At 37.1% G+C, this 21984-nt stretch overlaps 1 protein-coding gene and 1 long non-coding RNA gene across 2 annotated transcripts in view; one reads left to right on the top strand and one right to left on the bottom strand.

Annotated features, from left to right (window-relative positions):
* LOC100376425 (lysosome-associated membrane glycoprotein 1-like) overlaps positions 1-21934 on the bottom strand; it is a 61701-nt gene extending 39767 nt beyond the window's left edge. The window contains exons 1-3 of the mRNA XM_085502328.1: positions 21820-21934; positions 18082-18206; positions 13804-14014 (exon numbers count right to left, since the gene is read on the bottom strand). Of these exons, the coding sequence (XP_085358454.1) occupies positions 13804-14014; positions 18082-18206; positions 21820-21865 (382 nt within the window). The 5' untranslated portion in view covers positions 21866-21934. The remainder of the gene's footprint in view (positions 1-13803; positions 14015-18081; positions 18207-21819) is intronic.
* On the top strand, positions 8456-9418 carry LOC146750908 (uncharacterized). The gene is made up of 2 exons (XR_014930095.1): positions 8456-8573; positions 9284-9418. It is a non-coding gene; the product is annotated as an uncharacterized LOC146750908 (long non-coding RNA).
* Positions 21935-21984: the final 50 nt, after the last annotated feature.

The raw sequence follows: 21984 nt of genomic DNA, 5'->3' as shown, positions 1-21984 counted from the left end.
TAGATATCGAATTTAAGATATATAGTTTTGTTTATAGTAATATAGCTGGAATATAAACATGTCAAGAATATGATTATGATGATTGTTTAACATTTAAATGATTGACATTTGTATCTGATTGTCAAACGATTGAGAGATATTGCTCTGGAACAGCATTAATTAAAACAAAAACAGTCATTTTGAATACATGTATATAAATATATAAAATTTGAACATAGTCAGTCAAAGCATGTCAGAGATATGGCTCTAGAAGCCTAATCATTAAAACAAAATGGCCACTAGGTCAGCCATTCTAAATCCATCTATAAATGGCAGAAATGCTTGATATTTGATGATTTTTCAGCACAAAAATGGCCACCATTCGGCCATTTTTAATATGATCGTCAAACCAATATATCTGTATATCTATGACGTGATGTATACCGTACTTATCCGGGTAAGAGCCCATGCCTGGGCAAACGCCCCCTTTTTGACACAATAAAGAAGTTGAGGTCATATCCGGGCACACACCCAGGGGGTCTTTTTCTACACAAAAAATAACAAAAAACTATTTTCTATTCATTCACTGTGGTTGTATTAACAGTTGACTTTCTTGAAGTCTGTCATGATGCTTATAAAAATTCTTTAAATATAATTGTTAATTGCGTAAAACAAGGGGTGAATGCGAAATAGCTGTAACTGCTTTCTGCCTTCAGGGAAGCGCATTCACCGCTGATTTTTTTCAGAATCATAACAGTCAGCAAGTCTATAAAAATATATATTAAAGCAGAAACGGTAGTTCTCTTTTTGAATTATGTCGTGGCCCTAAAAAATGTCGGCTGTTTGGTTTGTGCTTCCTTAGATACGATTCAAGCAAATCGTATAAGGAGAGCCGCTAAAGCAAGTGTTGCACTCGTTCGGCTTTAGCGTAGTCGACAATGAAACCAATGTTGCAATATTGTAGCAACCCGTACCTGGGAGAGTGGTTGAAATCACGTTATTTTGGCTTTATAAAATATTTGGTAGCGGCTTGCGAATCCATAACTGGGGCCAGCAATTTTGCAATGTCACGCCGAAGACTGCCAACTTTTTTTACCATCTTTCATCACCGCTACTTCCTATTTCAAGTCCATCGCGATATCCATATAGTGAGACATTCCAACTGCCAGAACTTGCTGAATGATAACTTTCACCGTGATTGATAAGCGTCTGATAAGAAAGCAATGTCACGATTTGACCTTTATGATGAAATACTAGTAGTGATGTCATTCTTAGCCAATCAGTAAAGCAGATGCATAAAGGTCAAAGATGATTGCCAGACTGCCAGACAAAAGCATCGTGTGCCTTCGCAACAGACCGACACCATTTTTTCTTGTCTCTTTACTGTGATTAACATGAATGAAAAGTGCCAAGCTAACAGACTGCGAAATCCGTAAAAGTGCTAAGTCTAAATTGTGTGGGACGATATCGACGAACTTCAGGAATAAGTTGTAGGGATTTTGTTCGACAGCTACAGTGACACCAACTTGGACTTTGAGGGTTTTGAGTTTGACGAAGATGGCAATGAATGTACAAATAAAGATCTGAGAAGTTTTTTCAAACAGCTATGAATTTGTAAATTATTATTGATCTTGTATGACAGTTGATTCGTAATTTGTCGAAACAGGAAATCATTTTACGCAGTTTACCCCCTAAAATTTTAATTCATTTTGAGCGAATTTTCGTGTTTTTTTTTGCCGGGGATCTCCTAGCAAATGCCCACCCCTATTTTTTGGCAATTTTCCATGTTCAGGACCCTAGGCTTATACCCTGATAAATACGGTAAGGCTACACCGATTTAATTTTATGGATGACATCCGCGCGCGCATTAGTTTTCGCCTGTTCTCAAAAAAACAAAAAAATCTCCGACGACAAGTCTCCACAGATCGATTTTCTGTCTGGAACTTGCCGACTCATATTGTCGCAAAGCGCCGACTTGTTGTAAAACTCGTTTTGGACTACCTCAAAACCAAACTCCGCACAGTTAGATGCGCGTTACGTAAAGCGCAAAGACCTATGGGAAAGAGATTGCCTCAAAAACATGCAAATTTTGCCATAAATGATCCAACATGGCGACCACACCACCAAAATATGTGAGCAATTGACGTTGGCCAGGGAGACATTTACACAGCTATACGAGAGGTCGGTAGCGGCAAGCGAGTTTCGCCCAGACAACTTTGGGAACATATTGTCCAGAGTGGCTGTCCCGCGTTTCTTCTGCAATGATGAGAGAAATGGGAGAGGAGTGGGGGTGTATGGTGGCCTAAACGTCGGTCAGGCGACAAATCAGTTTGGTTGCTTTGTTTGCATTGAAGTCGACAAAACTGCAACGAAAGCAGCAGAAGCTCCTTGGCCGAAGTCCCCTTACGGGGTGAAGAAAATTTTCTTCTTATTTTTTTTTTTTCATTTTCTGATTCGAATAATTTGCTCACACACACATTCAGTAATATTTTGATCATATGACACATTTTCATCAAGATACATGTACATAATTTTCTGCATCCAAATTTTTGTTGACTCTCTGTTGGTGTTTTTTTTTCAATATCGAGCTTCTTATAATTTGTTACATAGTTGATGTAGTTCTAGAACATTTATGTCTACACTTAGTCTATCTGAAGTGTCACTTAAAAAGCTGTAGTTTGAATGTCAAAGAAGTTAATTTCCAGGTTGCTGTTGACAAACTTATTGTTCATTTTTAATTTTTTTTTTCAATACAACACAGCAAGTTTTTCTTTATTATTGAGTTGATGTGTATGCCTTTGGCAAAGCTAACATCTGCCTTACCCTATTGCCTTTTCAAAATCAAAGGTGATGATACCTGTGACAGTAATACAGTACAAAATGTGTACATCAGCATGTGCCTCCTACAAATAAAGACTTGTTGTTTTTTTGATACACTGTGGTTAAATTCGTAATAATAGCTCCGTAGTCCTGTGGTTTTAGCAGTATTTTTTTTCTGGACGAATTTTTTTTTTTTCGCCCTCTCGCATAAGTTTTGGGGTCTTCAGAGGATGTCATCCATACAATTAAATCAGTGTGGCCTAATGAATGTTTAAAATTTTAACATAATCAGTCACAGCAAGTCAGATTTATGGCACTAGAACCACATTCATTAAAACAAAATGGCCAATAGTCGGCCATTTTGAATCTTATCTGAAAAACAAAATGTGCATCAAGGTCCTATAATGTCTAATGTATATACCAAGTTTGAACAAAATCCATCTGTAAATAGCCGAGAAATGCTTGATTGACCACTTCAATAGACTTGCTAAAATTAATACTGTGATTGTAAAGTACAAATTATGGGATGGCATTTTGAAAAAGTATGGTTGGCATGGTCGTAACACTACCTTAAAGGCCCATGTCTTGTGGCCGGGCAACAAGATAATCCATGTTTATTGGGGAGTGGCTATGCATAATGTCTAGTGTTATTTAGTTTCTTGTTATCAGCACAGAGTGTGTTTGCAGAACATCGTAATCCCCTGGGTATATTTACAAACATAGCAAACTGAGATCCATTACATCACGATTTAGTCACCGTGATTACGGGTTATATTCGCATGTTACAGAAATCGCCCAAAGCAATGAAGTCATAAATTTAGTGACATTGTAGTGTACGATATCGATGAAATATCATGCGTTACTCAGGCCAGAAAGCAGATTAAACTGTATTTAAATTCGTATTTCGACGAGTCCTCAAGTCCGAATGTACGCTTCCGTCTTTTATTTTCTGGCATAGACGAAAACAAAAAAATGACCGAAATAGAACATAAACTCCCTCAAAAATCATCGACTTACTCGCCAGTGAAAAGAATGAAAATTCGCATCATACTCAATTTAGGGAAGAGTAGGAAATCAAACGGGCGGTTCACCGCGGTAATCACCGCGGCTCTCCGCGGTACACCGGGGAGAGCCGCGGACTGCTTATAATTAGGGGTCTCTACCGCGGTGGCCACCGATACCGGTTGCAACCGCGGTAGTAGGAAAGGTGTGAAATACGTACTTAACAGTTTCCTTTGTGATTCCATGAGTCTTTGTTTCAAATAGCTGTTTTTAAATCGAGCAGGTTACGAGCATCGCTGGCATGGAAATACTAAGCATATAGTAATATTATCGGCCCACGTATTTTATTAATATAAAAAGCCATAAGACCAATGCTGTATACGAATTGTTGTTGCGTGAAACAATGTTGTATTTTATGATTGTATTTATCACCAATTCCAAGAGTAAAAGTCGCAACTTTCGAAGGTACGAGTATTATGACTCGTCCATACATTTCACTTACGTTTGTTACACTTGAATAAAGTCTACCACATGAAAAGAATGTTATTTACGAAGTTTTAAATAGCCGAGCCTTCCTGATTCGAGCCTCTTGTTGATTTGACAACGGTGGGTATCATTAATGTTTATTCTTTGCCTGTATCGCATTCCAGACAAAAAGTTCAAGATCGGTAAACAAGAAATGAACGAACTAAAATGTCTCCTGTGTTTCACGTGCGACATGATTATTAAAAAAACACAGAGTTAAGCGGTCATGTACGTTCTATAAATCTAACCTTGCATACATAATCTTGTATTGACGTGTTTTGTTTTGTTTTTTTGGTCAAAAAGGACGTTTCCTTTCAGTTAACTCTTCGCGAGAGTTTACCGATTTTTTGAACAAATGTTATGTAACTATATCGTTTTGCGTCAAACTGGGTGGCCCGAATTTAAATGTCAGTGCGTGAACTCATTGAGGTCATTGCCCATTGCCGCACGTAATTCAAACACGTGGTTATTAGAGTTCAGTCGAAATGTACGTGAATAATGCGATCGAAGTGCGCTGCGAGTTTATTATAGAAAAAATTAACATTACGCATGATATTGTATGTTATTGTATGGTTAATATTACATATTCACTTTATTTCGAATAAAATAATTCACCGATGAGTCACAAGTATTTAAAATATTTTCTCGACTTTCATTAGACACCTGACTCCGGGACCTGACTATCTTTTTCAATGATTTACTAGTAAATGCGCCCAAGTTTATATTTGCGTAATAATTACGAATGCAACGCATTATCAAGTCGGTAATATTGAAATATTCACAGACCCAATAGCCCGGGTTAGTGTCCCAACAATAATAAAAATAACTTAGTTTGCGTAATTATTATAAAAGTAATACATTGCAAAGTTGAAATACTTAGAGCCCGTCCAATACTGTAAACATATTTGCGTTATTAGAAAAGCAGCACACTAAGTAAACGATGTTGAAATATTCAAAGCCAATACAGAGTTGGATACAAGTTGTGTTATTACAGTACCGCCGGATATGATAACAAATTTACGAAGCGCGGACCAAGAAAGAAAAGGGTTGTTAAGGTAACGCGCCAGTTCAGTGCGTGACTTGGGGGTCAAACTTCGGTCGACACACGCTTGATGTCAGCATCGCCGCGTAGCAAGTTTCGCAACGTACTTGAAGTTCAATTGTGCCCCAAAATGATGTCGACGATCACTCAATTGTCGCAACGCATGTTGTACTAAGTCCATGATACACCCCGTTTCGACTTTGGCTTGCTTTTTCTTCTTCTTGTTCACGTAAATGCGACCTCTCACCAATGTATTAAAAGACTTTGAATTTATACTTATGCGTGATTATATTTGGTCTACGCGAAACATTAACCTTTCTAAACATTTTCTGAGACCATGCATGATATATATTCACAAAATAATGCGATCTTATTTTATATTATGTTGATCTCTACGTCTTTCTGGATCGTTTTGTGATTTTATTCCAAAGCTCAGGCAAATAAAATAATGTGAACTATTATAGACTAGTTTCCTAGCTTTTGGCTCAGCCAAATTGGTTTAATTTTTCATTAGAACTTTGTGATCCTTTTAATTTCCCAGTTCTTTGTGTTCATTAATGGTCTTGACAATAAGTGTGAATTGCTGTGCGAGCTCACCGCACACGACCGCGGTAAACCGGGGTCATGAAATCTAAGCATAAATTTGCATAAAATGCGGTCGACCGGCGAGCACCCACCACCATCGCGGTAATGACCGCGGTGCAACGCCCGTTTGATTTCCTACTCTTCCCTTACATGTCGGCATGATAACAACTGTGTTCGTGGTTGATGTTGTCAAGAAATAAGTATAATAATTAACATGGTGTGATTTCTGTGGGAATGACACGCATATAAATTCACAATCAGTGCTGACGAGAGACATATACGCAGCTGAATAAGCTAATCGGTTACATTGTATCATTGTTGTTTTTCACCACAGAAGACGCAGCACACATTCAAACACGGTAACAAGTATTTAAACAAGCAGCCTATCGGCTGAGATAGCTCCGCTGTTAGCAATGCACATCTCAATTAAAGAACTGAAGACATCATTAGAAAATGAACAATATGTATAGTATCAAAGCAATCGGACTTACAGTTTTTAACAAGAAGTCGAAAATATCACTTTCTACCAAAAATGACCAAAATATTCATCAAAATTAAAGAATTGAAGATATCATCACGAAATGAACAAATCTAAGAAAGGTCTACATGTAGTATCTATATATGTAATATCAAAGCAATTGAACTTTTGGTTTTTAACAAGAAGTCGAAAATATCACTTTTTACCAAAAATTACAAAAATATTCACCAAAATTAGAGAATTGAAGATATCATCACGAAATGAACAAATCTGAGAGAGGTCCACATGTAGTACCTATATATGTAATATCAAAGCAATTGCGGTTTTTAACAAGAAGTCGAAAATATCACTTTTTACCAAAAATGACAAAAATATTCACCAAAATTAGAGAATTGAAGATATCAACATGAAATGAACAAACCTAAGAGAGGTCTACCCAAGGTACATATACACCAAGTATCAAAGCATTCAGGCTTGTAGTTTTCAAGAAGAAGTCGAAAAAGTAAAACATTGACACGGACGACGATGGACGACGACGACGGACAATCATATGATAAGCTCCGCTCGACAAAGTCGACAGTGGAGCTAAAAATGGAGCATGGAGATTTGTATTCAGGCATATTTATTACATGAATTGCGTCAAAACTACAAGTTGAAAACCTTTTGTGGGGGAATTCGAAATAAATCATCACTCTCATTGTGATATTGACATGAATAAACTGCTTTCAGACAATACATGGTAAAGTGACAAACTGATGAAATGGCGGTTAGAACCAAAGGGGAAATGGCTTAAATCAAAAACACAAATAGTCAGTAAATCGTGGAAATGATAATAAATCGATCACGACGAAAAACACGAATAATGCCCTTGCCGATATCTTGTGCGTTTATCTAAAGTTGACGCCAATAGAAATATTCGTAATATGTCTCATATGATAGCAAGAGTTGGCTAAACCAATAGCGGTCGCCATTTTCAAAGTTTGACAGAATATCAGTATTTGTAATTTGTTCACAAGTAAAATAGTGGTCGATATAAGAATATTATGACTTCCGTTGTTTGTTTATAGTACAAACTGAGTCTTGGAACGGATTAATCGAGAATGAAAATAGGATAATTTGTGACGTGCCTGTAGTATGTCAAGTCGGTATCTTTCTTATTTTCTTTATTTTGTATACTGAGTGTAAAAAGCACAGTCACGCGTATCCCAAATTGTTAGGGGTTATATAGTTACTTAAAGGCCCAATTCACTTGCCCCGGGCAAGTGTGAATTGGAGGTGTGGCTATTCTAATGCATGGTGTTAATCACTTGCATAGCCTATGACGCATCCTGTTTCAGCGGTACAACATCACACGACTTTGATTGACAGTAGTAATTATTCAAGATTAGTCGCGCATCCCTTTCCCCGGTTCATGTTTTTTACTTTTATCCGCCACAATCTCAGCTCGTACACAATTTATTGTCATAAATATTACACACAGTCACTGCTGTGATATTCATAGTCGCATGCATCCACTTTGGCACGACATAATCGACCTGTAAGTTCGAGAAAACATGTTTTTACCGGAGCTTGGCTAGAGCTGTTTACTACAGCGTGACAAGCAAGGAAATAATCCCTATTGTTTAGGAGTGTATAGTATACCTGGGCCTTTAAAGTGCCTGTGAAATGGCTGCTATTTTCACGCCTAAAATTATCAATTAATACATAAATATTATTAATTTTCATGTTTCTAAGCATAAATTATTTTTTTTTAAGTGAAAAAATGCGTCTTGAACTCAGTCTACAGCAACTTTATTTTTTGTATTTTAAAACGAGGCTCCTCATTAGCTATTCATTTCCATGCAGAAATTCCCCTTGTGACGTCAGAAAGGGAAGTCGCATGGCAGCTTGCATTGCCGATACGTGTAAAAAAGGCAAATTTCTTGTGCAGTTTTCTCGTCTTTGACTAAATTGTCACTTATGTACTTGTTCGTCGAGGAAGAACGGGCCATAATGAACACTTGGTTATCAAATTTGTTGCATGTGGTTGAGTTAGATGCGAGATATGTCCGTTCTGGTGTAGCTGGTCACAGTGATGTCACCGTCCCCGGCGCACGTTTGTAAACTATCGCTGAACCTCGGCACTGGACAACTTTCGAGTCGGTAAGAAGTTCTAGTTTTTTTTTTTGTTCTAGTTAAGCTTACTGCTCTTTATAAAATATCTTATCGATAACTTCAAAGAAGTATGTGTGAACTCTTTATGCTCGATAAACTTAGATCGCGAATTTCCTCAGAAATATTGCCTGCTCCGTTCAAACGTGCATTGGCATCCATATTGGATTTTCGTTCATGGTCGAAGGCGCGAGTGTCTCGTGTGGCCCGAATATCATCGGCGTTTTACTTTATCACGTTTGATTTTTTTTTTTTTGCACAAATGAAACTCTTATTTTCCCACCATCAACTATTTCTGTGGGCTGCTCTACACACGTAAAATGCCCAATGTTTTTACCTGGCTTCCCTTCACACGAAGCGCGGGTGTGCATTACATCCGCAAGTTTCAACATTTTAAACGTAAATTTGAAAAATGTTTGGTGAAATAAAATTGACTTATTATTATGAAAAGAAAATGAGGAAAAACAAATTTAATTATTTTTCGAATAATCGTTTGAGAGGATTGGGTGGCAATTGCTTATACTTATGTACTAATTAGTAATTGTACATGTGTTTAATATTTTTTTCATCCATAATTCAAACACATATATAACATAATAACTAATAATAGTAAAAAAAGATGCATCATAAAACGAATGAATTACGTATAAACAAATGCCAAATAAAGATTGTGACCTTATTTATTTTCTAAACCTCCACAGGTTAACGAGGGGATACTTGAAGTTCCTTGAAAAAGACTACAGATGTACTACCAGAGCGAGCAGTAACAGATTTATCAATATTTATGTCAGCGAATTATTTAGGACTTAAATTACCAAATCTTGGTTTTTCATAGATTCCAAAATCTAAAGATGTGTTTTCTTTTTTTTCATTGTCACACAGTGTCACTCAATTAAAACCATATACTATAGTAATATTAATCCATGTACAAATTATATTTTATTCACATTATTTTCTTTACATACATACCTCCATGCATACATGTACAGACAATCCAATGTTTACATTGTCATATTTCTTTGTTCATCACAAGTCTAAATAAAATTTGTGAACTGTGTAACGTAGCCGTGTTTTTTATTAGCATAATTGTTGCAGCATCTGGAAATCAACGGGGTTGGTCTGGGCTGCACAGTCAGTCGAAGTGTCGACTTTTACTTCCACGGAACTATCTACCCCTTTATTGTTTGTCAAAATCGGATTTGACGCCTGAATTGTCTTATTATTCAGCAGGTTACTAGGCACGTCACTACATTGTTTTATTTCATCGATCGTCTGAGTCAAAAAACAAAACGAAAAAAACATTCAAAATTAAAATAAAAAGAAAACATATTTTGACATTCTAGACGTTAAACTATAGTGATAAATAAAATAGGGAAATAACTAAAAAAAAACGACAAATCACAGTTACTAAATAAATGACAGCCGCGTGGAAATAGATTCAGTTGAAATGGGTGAACGCGTCGGGTCACGACGAGGACAAGTGCGTGACTGGCGGCGTTTAATTGGATAACAAAAATAATTGAGAGCAACACGCATACAGACAAATTCAGAGTGGACTCGAGTTTGCGTGATTGTCATACTTATTTACTTGGTGATAACGCATTGACAGCCAAAGCCCGGATTCTTATTCCATGAATGATTTCTAGACATCTCGACCCAAGACACTTCGACCCAAATTGAACATCTCGACCCACCGCATCGACGCGACCCTGTCTCAATGTGGCGACGCGAACCTCTATCTAGTTCAACGTTGATCGACATCTTTTGATTCGAAACTTCGTGTTCTATCTACTAGTATTTCCAATGCGTGTGGTCGGCGCCTTTGATTGCGTTAATTTTGTTTTTTATTCGCGAAATCTATCACTGGCAGCGTTTGTTTTGTCATGTCTCATAACTGAAAGTCCAAGCTGACTTTGTTTTGGCTGTAGGTATGAAAAACGGGTCGGGATTTTTGGGGGTCGAGATGTTCAGTACCCCCATAAATTATTTCGCAGATCAAGCTGGAAGTAAAGTAACAGAGGTGTGAACTCAACATTCAACACCAACCACCGAACAATTCAGAAACTTTTAGCCTGCGAAAATGAAAACAATTAGCAGTGTGTAAGGACTGCGTAATTTCCTGTTTGTCCGACGCGTCGTTTTCGTGTTACTATCAAAAATTATTGATACCTTTACATAAGGCAAACTTAATTGTCTCTATAAAGCGATAATCAGGATGGCAAAACAAGTCGGTGATCATGGGCTGGTTCGGAATCTATTTCTTTCAAAATTGTTGCGCCAGGTTTAAGTTGTCGGCGCTTCTCTTTAAAACCTAGTTGTTTTTTCACGGCCGAAGACAGTTTTTCGAAAAAAGAATCTGAGGTGAAGTGGACACTACATATGACGCTGTAAGGAGAAGGTCCACCCCAACCTTTTCTCGTTGTTTTCACGGCTTTCGTCATTTTGGCATTTGGTGGCGCACTTTCGGCGAGAGTCGGAAATCCGGAAACAGTCGACCGTTTCAGGATAGGTGGGCGTGGCTACAGCATGAGATATATCTTAAATTTACTTGGATAGGAGTAACCATTTTGAGGAAAAAAAATCAATAACTGCTCACTTCAGTAGAACACGGATCTAAAATAGTTAACGTGTGGGTGGGCATTGCACAGGCACTTTAATGATATTTACGTACGCCCAACAAGTAACTAATATTTTTTCTAAAGCGTACGTAAATATCATCAAGTGATCCCTGAACAATTAGGGATACGCGCGACTGTGGGACCCATACATCACCCATTTATTATTTCAACTGTCTGTGGATAGGTTATAAATTGTGTGCAAGCTTTTTCTCGGCTGCACGACTCATTTTAGCAGTATAAAAGAGCCTATCGTACTTGTATGAATGAGTTAAAATAAAATCATGTATGAGTGATGAATTTGTTGTAATTATAAAGCAAACCTAAGTGCACTTTGCAGTAAACAGTGCCACGCCGTGGAAAAAAGTTATTATTTTCTAAATCTTTTCTAACACGTTTATTATTTTCTTTCAAAACATAATCACCAATGTTAAATATATCCATGTTCTGAAATGTATTTGAAAAATAAAATGCATTCAAGGAGCAGTCTGTCGCAACTAACTGCCAACTCAATCGATTGGATTTTTGCTGGATTTATTTTTTATCCGAATGTCACTTCGTCAGATTTTTTTTTCAACATGGGTGTCACTATGCCTCATTACGTATGCACGCAAATTGACACGGAAACGCATTTCAATGCAATCACAAGTATGTCAGACAGGAAGTCAACGAGACTAAAAATGGCTTGCCCTGGGGGAAACAAAACCACGGGTAATGCGCCAAAATAAAAGTTGAAACACATATTTTCACTACATGTTATGATATCCACGGTAAAGAGTCGTACAGTTGAAACATTTGTTTTTATACCAGAATGCTATAGGCAAAGGTTTATGCAGACACTCATGAATAAAATACAATGTTAAAATGCTGTTTTCAAATAATCCACGACTCCAAAGAGGGATTCTCTAGAGGATTTTATCATATCGCACTTGAATAAAATCGTGGTACTCGCGACCTTTTATCGAATTGTTTTCCAGCTAGGTGATCAGCATCTCCTTCGAAATAGGTGTCCGGGCCATGCATTATTAGCTAGTCAATAAACACAAAAATATATTGAACCATATACCAGCACCACCAGTCTAGTCCCTGGCTAGAATATTCATAGGCACAAATATTACAATACGGTGTAGACTAATATCAAATAAATAATACGATTCATGATATTTTATTATGAATTCAAATAACTGAACTCGTCAAAATATTTCGCCATCATTTTGTCTGGCACACCAAACATACGAACAGGCTTATATGACGAGTAATAGAAAACAAAATCATGTCATTCATATTCGAATTCAATGAGTATATGACAGTGATACTGACACAGGGCAGACATGCCGTAAATCTACCCAAAAGTACATTTACCGTAACGTAACACTAGGGGGACACTAGCCGGTTGTCGATCAGCCGGAACCCAGTACTCACCACTGTAAACTAGCCTTCATTTTGGTTCACAACAGATTTTAATTGAACAGATTTAAATTGAACATAAAAAAAAAAATACAAAACTCTTGTTTTTATTTTCAACACAAATAAAAGTAACACTGAATGGAAAAGCAAAATGACTGCAGAAAAGAACGGCCGATATTCTGGACACGTGAATATTTCCAGTGTTTTACAAGCTGTGGAAATAAATGTATTTTCTTGCTCTCGGAGTCTTGTTCTGACTGAGACTCCTTTGTTTTCACTGAATCCGCTACTTGGATAAGCAGATTTGGATTATAAACTAAATGTTTGGATAAGTTAGCCAGCTCATCATGGGGTATGTTGACTGTGTCACGTGACTTTGATTGACAGTTGTGCATTTAGTAACGCGTTGGTTGATCCGTGGTCATTTCTGTCATTACTTCATCGAAATCTTAACATACACGCTATTTGGAATCACAATCGTAACGTCACATCAAGGAGAGTATATTCATAGTCACACCTATCCATTTTTGGTACGATATAGTGACCGGAAGTACACCGAAAAAAGCAATTTACTGAACAATTACCAGAGCTGTGTACAGCAGCAGGACGCTTAAACTAATCCCCAATGTTTGGGGTTCCATTTATAATTTACATGTCGGTTTAACGCAGCATTAACGTGCATGGATATGTTAGGTAATTAAGTTTTCAGCTGTAATGTAATTGAACAATTGCAACACTTCACTAAAAAGTAAATTATTCACTTGCAAAACACACTACTAAGCAAAGCGTTTGTATTTATTTGAAACTTCTTTCAGACTATACTTTTTGTTACCAACAAAATTAAAACCAATGCATATTACATTAAAATCATTAAAAGTATTTTTTTGTAGAAATAACATTTTTTTTCAAGTTTGGATGTACTTTTTCAACTGTTTGTGACCCTATTTTAGAACCAAATTAACCACTTTTTACTGGTGTTTAAATTGAAGTGACATCTAAATATACTGTAGTCGATATAAATTGGCAGTAGAACATTATGACCATACTGTGCTCCAAAACATTACCACCATAAAATGTTAGAAGAATATGTATTAGATTATGATTTGCCTTTGTACCAATTAAGAACATAAATGTTGACGACTCATAATCAGTAATTTGAACAGCTGAGACAGGTTAACTGAAAGTAACTTACAACTTACTTTGATTAACTGCTTTAGGGAAATGTAGTGTATCCAAGGTATACCCTAGAATCAATTTTTCAACTTGGAATGAACTATTATTGGCACCAAATTCAGCCGTCACATTATAGCCATTAAAGAAATTGATAACCAATTTGGCTGTAATGTTGCTGCAATCACTTGCATTCTGGTTCACTGTTGCATTGGCAGGAATGGCAAAACTTGCGATTGCCTGGAAAAGTAAAAAGAGAGGTTAAACCATAGACTTTAAAGAGGAATGTATAGGCAACAACAGAGTTTCTACTTCACAAAGATCTTTTGCATAAGTAATTAATATTTGAAAAGAAGCAACAAATTGACATCAACCACTCCAAGGTTTTATTGTTATCAGAAAATACCATGGATGGACGAGGCAAGGCACTCTTGCATTGGTGGATATAAGAAATTTGACTGCCACACACAGAACCCAAATATTCATAGCTGCAACCTGATTCGTAATCGCCCACAAAAGACTGATGCCGTGGAAAGCAAAATTTGGTGTGTGCAAACTCCCTGTTAATTTTTCTACTATCAAAGCTGCAACCACTCAACATCTGCCTAAACAAGCCATTCAAGGCAGAATTACACAAATCATGGACTGCCTATAATAAAAAAACAGCAGACATCTCTGGTGCAATTGGATTGAATCTGCTTAGCAGCAGTTGAAAGAAAAGATCGTAATGATTTGAAAGTCATTCAAAGTTTGTGGTATTAGCAATGCCTTAGACACAAGTGAAGAAAACATCACTCACTACGACCAGGCTGTAACTGATATTCTGGCCGGCATTTCTAATGACAATGCTGAGCCATGGTTTGAGGTCTTTTCCAACAATTAACAAAACGGCCGTTTTCAGGGCCATCACATCCTCCAACAAGCGACCTGACGATTGAAATAGCTCTGCTGCAGTACAAGATTATTATGGTAGCCAAGTTGAGGACAAATTGTTCACAAAAACATTGTACACCTCAAATATCAAAGCAATTGGGTTGGTAAGTTTTAAAGAAGTTGAAAATATCATTTTTAACAAAAATGTGAAAAATAGAGAATTGACGTTATTTGTCATGAAATCAGGGTTCTCCCCAAGGCTTTCTATACCTGTGAATCTCGGCGCTTCACTTGGGACCTCGGCGCTATGTGTTCCCAACTCGGCGCTTGATTTCATATTTGACATGCCAATATCAGATGTGAAAAAGCTTTGTTCACCACGCCGGTCGGCCCCGACCGTCACTCAAAATTAGTGACCACCACGGAAATGCTTCCGACGAGGACTATTGTCTGATTGTTGGTATAATTACGTACCGACCGACACGCATCCTGCCACAGGGTTCTCCCCAGAAAAAATGCATAGCGCCGGGGCTAATTTGCATATCATTTACATATCTTTCCTTCATTGACTAACAGAACTTATTTACAATTATGAATATTAGTGAGCTCAGTCACAGGGCAAATATTTTTTTTAATGGAATCAACACATTATGTTTCACAATTTAGAAGAGTTTGAAACATTCTCGAAATACAAATGCTGCAGACTAAAAACACAAATAAATTATTGTTGCAATTTAATTGTTTTGTAAAACGTTGAAGGAAACGCATTCAAAACGTTAAGCCAGATTTATGTTCACGAATCTCATAATTTTATTCACTCCAAAAACATTCTCCTTCAAAAAATTGATCACGTAATTAATTGACGTATTGTTGTAATTTATTATTCGTACCATCAACTTCTAAAACGTTTACAATTACAGTAATGAGCGAACAAATAAAGCTTCAAAACGATCATCAAAGTTACGACGTGACATAACTTACTTGGCCATGTTATACACCAGTTATAGCAATAATTCCTCAACAAATTTTACTTTTTTTTTTTTTTTGATATGAAATGCAAGTAAAATCCGACTTATTTTTATCGGGAGCGATTATTTTTGATCACTTGATCGCTTCGGTAAAAAAAACCAGACCCGCCATGATGTTTGTGAAACATTACCATGTGTCCTTTGACCCGATGGGTCAAGAATGCCATTAACCAATCAAAATGCCGCATGGTAATGCCGGTAGAACCCGAAGTTTTCCGAATGGTAGTGATCATAAAGATTACATTGCGGAAGTAAAGCGATGTCGGAGCACGATGAGTTGGCATCGATTTCAATTGACAACTGCATGATAGCTTTCGAAAGAGGTGATTTGCAATTTTTAAAAGGTAAATTAGGTCTTGAAAGAAGAGTTTTTACATGATTCGCAATGATAACAGTTCAAATGTATTTTACCAAATCACGCAATAAACACGTTGTTTTTTTCTTGAGTAGCGTGAACTGATCGTGAACTCCGATTTGACCATGTTATATCGAGGTGGAATTGATTTTGAAATAATTTTAGCTTTCAATCTAAAGACTGTGTCTATCGCAGAAAGTATTTACTTACAAACAAAGAGGTGCTAATTCCACAAATTTGACTAGCCGCTACGTATCGTGCGACTAGGTCTATTGTTTATAAATTATAATCCACGACTGACAGGATGAGTGTCGGTCGGTACGTAATTATACTAACAATCAGACAATAGTCCTCGTCGGAAGCATTTCCGTGGTGGTCACTAATTTTGAGTGACGGTCGGAGCCGACCGACGTGGCGAACAAAGATTTTTCACATCTGATATTGGCATGTCAAATATGAAATCAAGCGCCGAGGTGGGAACACATAGCACATACATAGGTCCCAAGTGAAGCGCCGAGATTCACAGGTATAGCGCCGCGGACCTCGGCGCTAAAAAGCCCTGGGGAGAACCCTGCTGCCAGTCGTGGATTATAATTTATAAACAATAGATCTAGTCGCACGATACGTAGCGGCTAGTCAAATTTGTGGAATTAGCACCTCTTTGTAAGTAAATACTTTCTGCGATAGACACAGTCTTTAGATTGAAAGCTAAAATTATTTCAAAATCAATTCCACCTCGATATAACATGGTCAAATCGGAGTTCACGATCAGTTCACGCTACTCAAGAAAAAAACAACGTGTTTATTGCGTGATTTGGTAAAATACATTTGAACTGTTATCATTGCGAATCATGTAAAAACTCTTCTTTCAAGACCTAATTTACCTTTTAAAAATTGCAAATCACCTCTTTCGAAAGCTGTCATGCAGTTTTCAATTGAAATCGATGCCAACACATCGTGCTACGACATCGCTTTACTTCCGCAATGTATTTTATGATCACTACCATTCGGAAAACTTCGGGTTCTACCGGCATTACCATGCGGCATTTTGATTGGTTAATGGAATTCTTGACCCATCGGGTCAAAGGACACATGCTAATGTTTCACAAACATCATGGCGGGACTGTTTTTTTTTACCGAAGCGATCAAGTGATCAAAATTAATCGCTCCCGATAAAAATAAGTCGGATTTTACTTACATTTCATATCAAAAAAAAAAAGAAGTAAAATTTGTTGAGGAATTATTGCTATAACTGGTGTATAACATGGCCAAGTAAGTTATGTCACGTCGTAACTTTGATGATCGTTTTGAAGCTTTATTTGTTCGCTCATTACTGTAATTGTAAACGTTTTAGAAGTTGATGGTACGAATAATAAATTACAACAATACGTCAATTACGTGATCGATTTTTTGAAGGAGAATGTTTTTGGAGTGAATAAAATTATGAGATTCGTGAACATAAATCTGGCTTAACGTTTTGAATGCATTTCCTTCAACGTTTTACAAAACAATTAAATTGCAACAATAATGTATTTGTGTTTGTTTTTAGTCTGTAGCATTTGTATTTCGAGAATGTTTCAAACTCTTCTAAATTGTGAAACATAATGTGTTGATTCCATTAAAAAAAATATTTGCCCTGTGACTGAGCTCACTAATATTCATAATTGTAAATAAGTTCTGTTAATCAATGAAGGAAAGATATGTAAATGATATGCAAATTATTATGCAAATTAGCCCCGGCGCTATGCATTTTTTCTGGGGAGAACCCTGGAAATGAAAAAATCTGAGGGGTCCACCCAAAAATAGCATTTTTTACCAAAAACATTTGCTAAAAATATTAGATATCGCCACAAACAAATGTGACAGAGGACCACCCAAGGTGCTTGCATACCAAATATCAAAGAAATTAAGCCAGTAGTTGTCAAAGAGTTGACATAACATTGCAGGGGATTATTAAAACCAACAAATTCATGTAAAATTAAATCATAAGATTGAGAATTTCACATTTCTGATTGAACACTAATGCAAGTACTAACAAATAAAGCCCTTACCGTGGTATCAGTGATGTTATAGGTAACGTTAAATCTTGCAGCAAATGTTGCTAGCAAGCAAACTTTTCCATCTCTTTCTACTTTAAAGTTGTTAACTGGGTCATCTGAATACACTGTGTTAGACACTGTGGAAAGAATAATAATCCAATAGGATAAATTCAGTGAGTAGTTTTAAAACAAGCAGCCTATCGGCTGAGATAGCTCCGCTGTTAGCAATGCACATTTCAATTAAAGAACTGAAGACATCATTAGAAAATGAACAATATGTATAGTATCAAAGCAATCGGACTTACAGTTTTTAACAAGAAGTCGAAAATATCACTTTCTACCAAAAATTACCAAAATATTCACCAAAATTAGAGAATTGAAGATACCATCACAAAATGAACAAATCTGAGAGGTCCACATGTAGTACCTATACCGGTATATGTAATATCAAAGCAATAAGACTATTGGTTTTCAACAAGAAGTCGAAAATATCACTTTTTACCAAAAATTACAAAAATATTCACCAAAATTAGAGAATTGAAGACATAATCACAAAATGAACAAATCTGAGAGAGGTCCACATGTAGTACCTATATATGTAATATCAAAGCAATCGGACTTGTGGTTTTTAACAAGAAGTCGAAAATATCACTTTTACCAAAAATTACAAAAATATTTACCAAAATTAGAGAATTGAAGATATCATCACGAAATGAACAAATCTGAGAGAGGTTCACATGTAGTACCTATATATGTAATATCAAAGCAATTGGACTTGCGGTTTTTAACAAGAAGTCGAAAATATCACTTTTTACCAAAAATGACAAAAATATTCACCAAACTTAGAGAATTGAAGATATGATCATGAAATGAACAAATCTGAGAGAGGTCTACCCAAGGTACATATACACCAAGTATCAAAGCATTCAGGCTTGTAGTTTTCAAGAAGAAGTCGAAAAAGTAAAACATTGACACGGACGACGACGACGACGGACAATCACTCATATGATAAGCTCCGCTCGACAAAGTCGACAGCGGAGCTAAAAAGTAAAACATTGACACGGACGACGACGGCGGACAATCACTCATATGATAAGCTCCGCTCGACAAAGTCGACACCGGAGCTAAAAAAAGGTAATAAACTAGAGCTCAGCAATCCTTGTAGTTGCACCAGTGTATTATGGGAAATATGTGATAAAATGAACATTTTCTGATATTTGGGGAAAAGTCCTCCAGACAACTAAAGCAGACAAAATGACCCTCATGAATATATTGTATTACAGGGCTTGCAGTTAACCTTTCAACTTTCAAATATAAAATGGTTAGTCTGCATTTATATCGTATGCAAGGGTTAAATCTGACATGTTTTAAGACTTGTTCCACCCCAATAGTCCCGGATAGTAAATGTGCATGAACGCTTAGCATGAGTTAAGTGTCTGCTGTGAAATGGAAATAATACGCATGTGACCAAATATACACAACTTTTTTTTTAAATGGCAAACGATCATTAGTGTATCTGGCAACGATCTGTAATGTATCTGGCAACGATCTGTAGTGTATCTGGCAATGATCTGTAGTGTATCTGGCAACGATCTGTAGTGTATCTGGCAACGATCTGTAGTGTATTCTTGCAACGATCTGTAGTGTATCTGGCAACGATCTGTAGTGTATTCTTGCAACGATCTGTAGTGCATTCTTGCAACAATGTGTAGTGTATCTGGCAACGACCTGTAGTGTATTCTTGCAACGATCTGTAGTGTATCTGGCAACGATCTGTAGTGTATCTGGCAACGATCTGTAGTGTATTCTTGCAACGATCTGTAGTGTATTCTTGCAACGATCTGTAGTGTATTCTTGCAACGATCTGTAGTGTATTCTTGCAACGATCTGTAGTGTATTCTTGCAACGATCTGTAGTGTATTCTTGCAACGATCTGTAGTGTATCTGGCAACGATCTGTAGTGTATCTAGCAACGATCTGTAGTGTATCTGGCAACGATCTGTAGTGTATCTGGCAACGATCTGTAGTGTATTCTTGCAACGATCTGTAGTGTATTCTTGCAACGATCTGTAGTGTATCTGGCAACGATCTGTAGTGTATCTGGCACGATCTGTAGTGTATCTGGCAACGATCTGTAGTGTATCTGGCAACGATCTGTAGTGTATCTGGCACGACCTGTAGTGTATTCTTGCAACAATCTGTAGTGTATCTGACAACGATCTGTAGTGTATTCTTGCAACGATCTGTAGTGTATTCTTGCAACGATCTGTAGTGTATTCTTGCAACGATCTGTAGTGTATTCTTGCAACAATCTGTAGTGTATCTGGCAACGATCTGTAGTGTATCTAGCAACGATCTGTAGTGTATCTAGCAACAATCTGTAGTGTATCTAGCAACAATCTGTAGTGTATCTGGCAACGATCTGTAGTGTATCTGGCAACGATCTGTAGTGTATCTGGCAATGATCTGTAGTGTATCTGGCAACGATCTGTAGTGTATTCTTGCAACGATCTGTAGTGTATCTGGCACGATCTGTAGTGTATTCTTGCAACGATCTGTAGTGTATCTAAATCACTGTACCATTTCAAGGTAGCAGGATATTTTATTGGCAAGACAAATGTTAATATCTATAATCGTATAAATTTTACAAGGAATCATACAATCTATACATGTTTGGAAAGCCCATGACTTGAGTCGACCAGTCAGCGTTGCGAGCAATCTCTTAGAGAAGAGGCATTAATTATAGAGCAGCAGCCCTGCTACGCTACAACGCTTTGGGGAGAACACTGCATTAACACTTAGTACGATTTAAATCTGGCCAGTTCCTTAGCTCGGTCTAAGTGCCCAAAACACCATTGTATTCAATGTTCATTTAGACAAGATTTTTAATCACAATTATGTCACACTAACCAGAAACAAACCACCAATTAAATAACAAGGATTATTTATGACCAGAAATTTAATGTACTCCACATACAAGTAAGAACATGAGTCGACAGTGATTTACCGGTACATGGGATCAATGACGACGCAACTAATTTCGAAATTTTATTTCCCCTCAAAGATGTAATATCCTTCTAAATGTGTCACATGATAAATTAAAGGATGATGCTCGAGTAAGCGCCCACCCCTAAAAAATCATGATTTTCTGGGTTGAGTACCCTGGGCGTTAACGCGGTCCAGTACAGTACCTCCATGGTGTGATACGAAGTAATCCAACGTAAATATCGTATCATCACTCAAATAACACAATGTTGTCACATGACGTTGACTCAACGACCAACTCGTGCAACTCCCACTTTTCACTTATCATAATAGCACATACAATTACAATGTGGTGACAACATTATGCAGCAATAGAAATTTCACACGCTTCAGAAATTGTAGTCAGATCTCTGCAACTGGTGATAAAACAGGGAAACATGGCGAGTTGAGTTTTGAGGAAGTACCCATCCAATACAGTATACTCGCTGTTAAAAAAAAAACCTCTACAGCAGAGATCAGAAAAGTTTGCTCTGGCTATTTTTGTTATCCATGCGTAATTTATTTAATATTCCGTAAATACTAACAATGTATTTGGATGACAATTGTTCTGTACCCCCTCAACTGTCATAATAAAAACCCGAAATAATAACTTAACAGCCACGCATAAATGCACACAATTATTGAATGCATTGCAGCATGGTCACGAGACTATTTGTGGATGCGCACTTGTATACGTAGAATCCAGCAGTATATATACATACTCACCTAGCAAAGCGCAAACCAAACACGCAAAGGCAAGAAAATGTTTCATTTTGATGGTACTTTAGATGCCCTCAGTTACAGCACAGGCTCACACGTCTGAAAAGTAGTCACGGGACCACTCGGTGACCTACTGCGGGATTTCCCACCCTGACCTCTGTGCTATCTTTC

This window comes from Saccoglossus kowalevskii, chromosome 1, assembly GCF_978046115.1.
Source record: "Saccoglossus kowalevskii chromosome 1, keSacKowa6.1, whole genome shotgun sequence".
NCBI classification, from domain to species: Eukaryota; Metazoa; Hemichordata; class Enteropneusta; family Harrimaniidae; genus Saccoglossus; species Saccoglossus kowalevskii.
The sequence above is the reverse complement of the archived record's forward strand: the minus strand, read 5'-3'. Positions and strand labels throughout refer to the sequence as shown.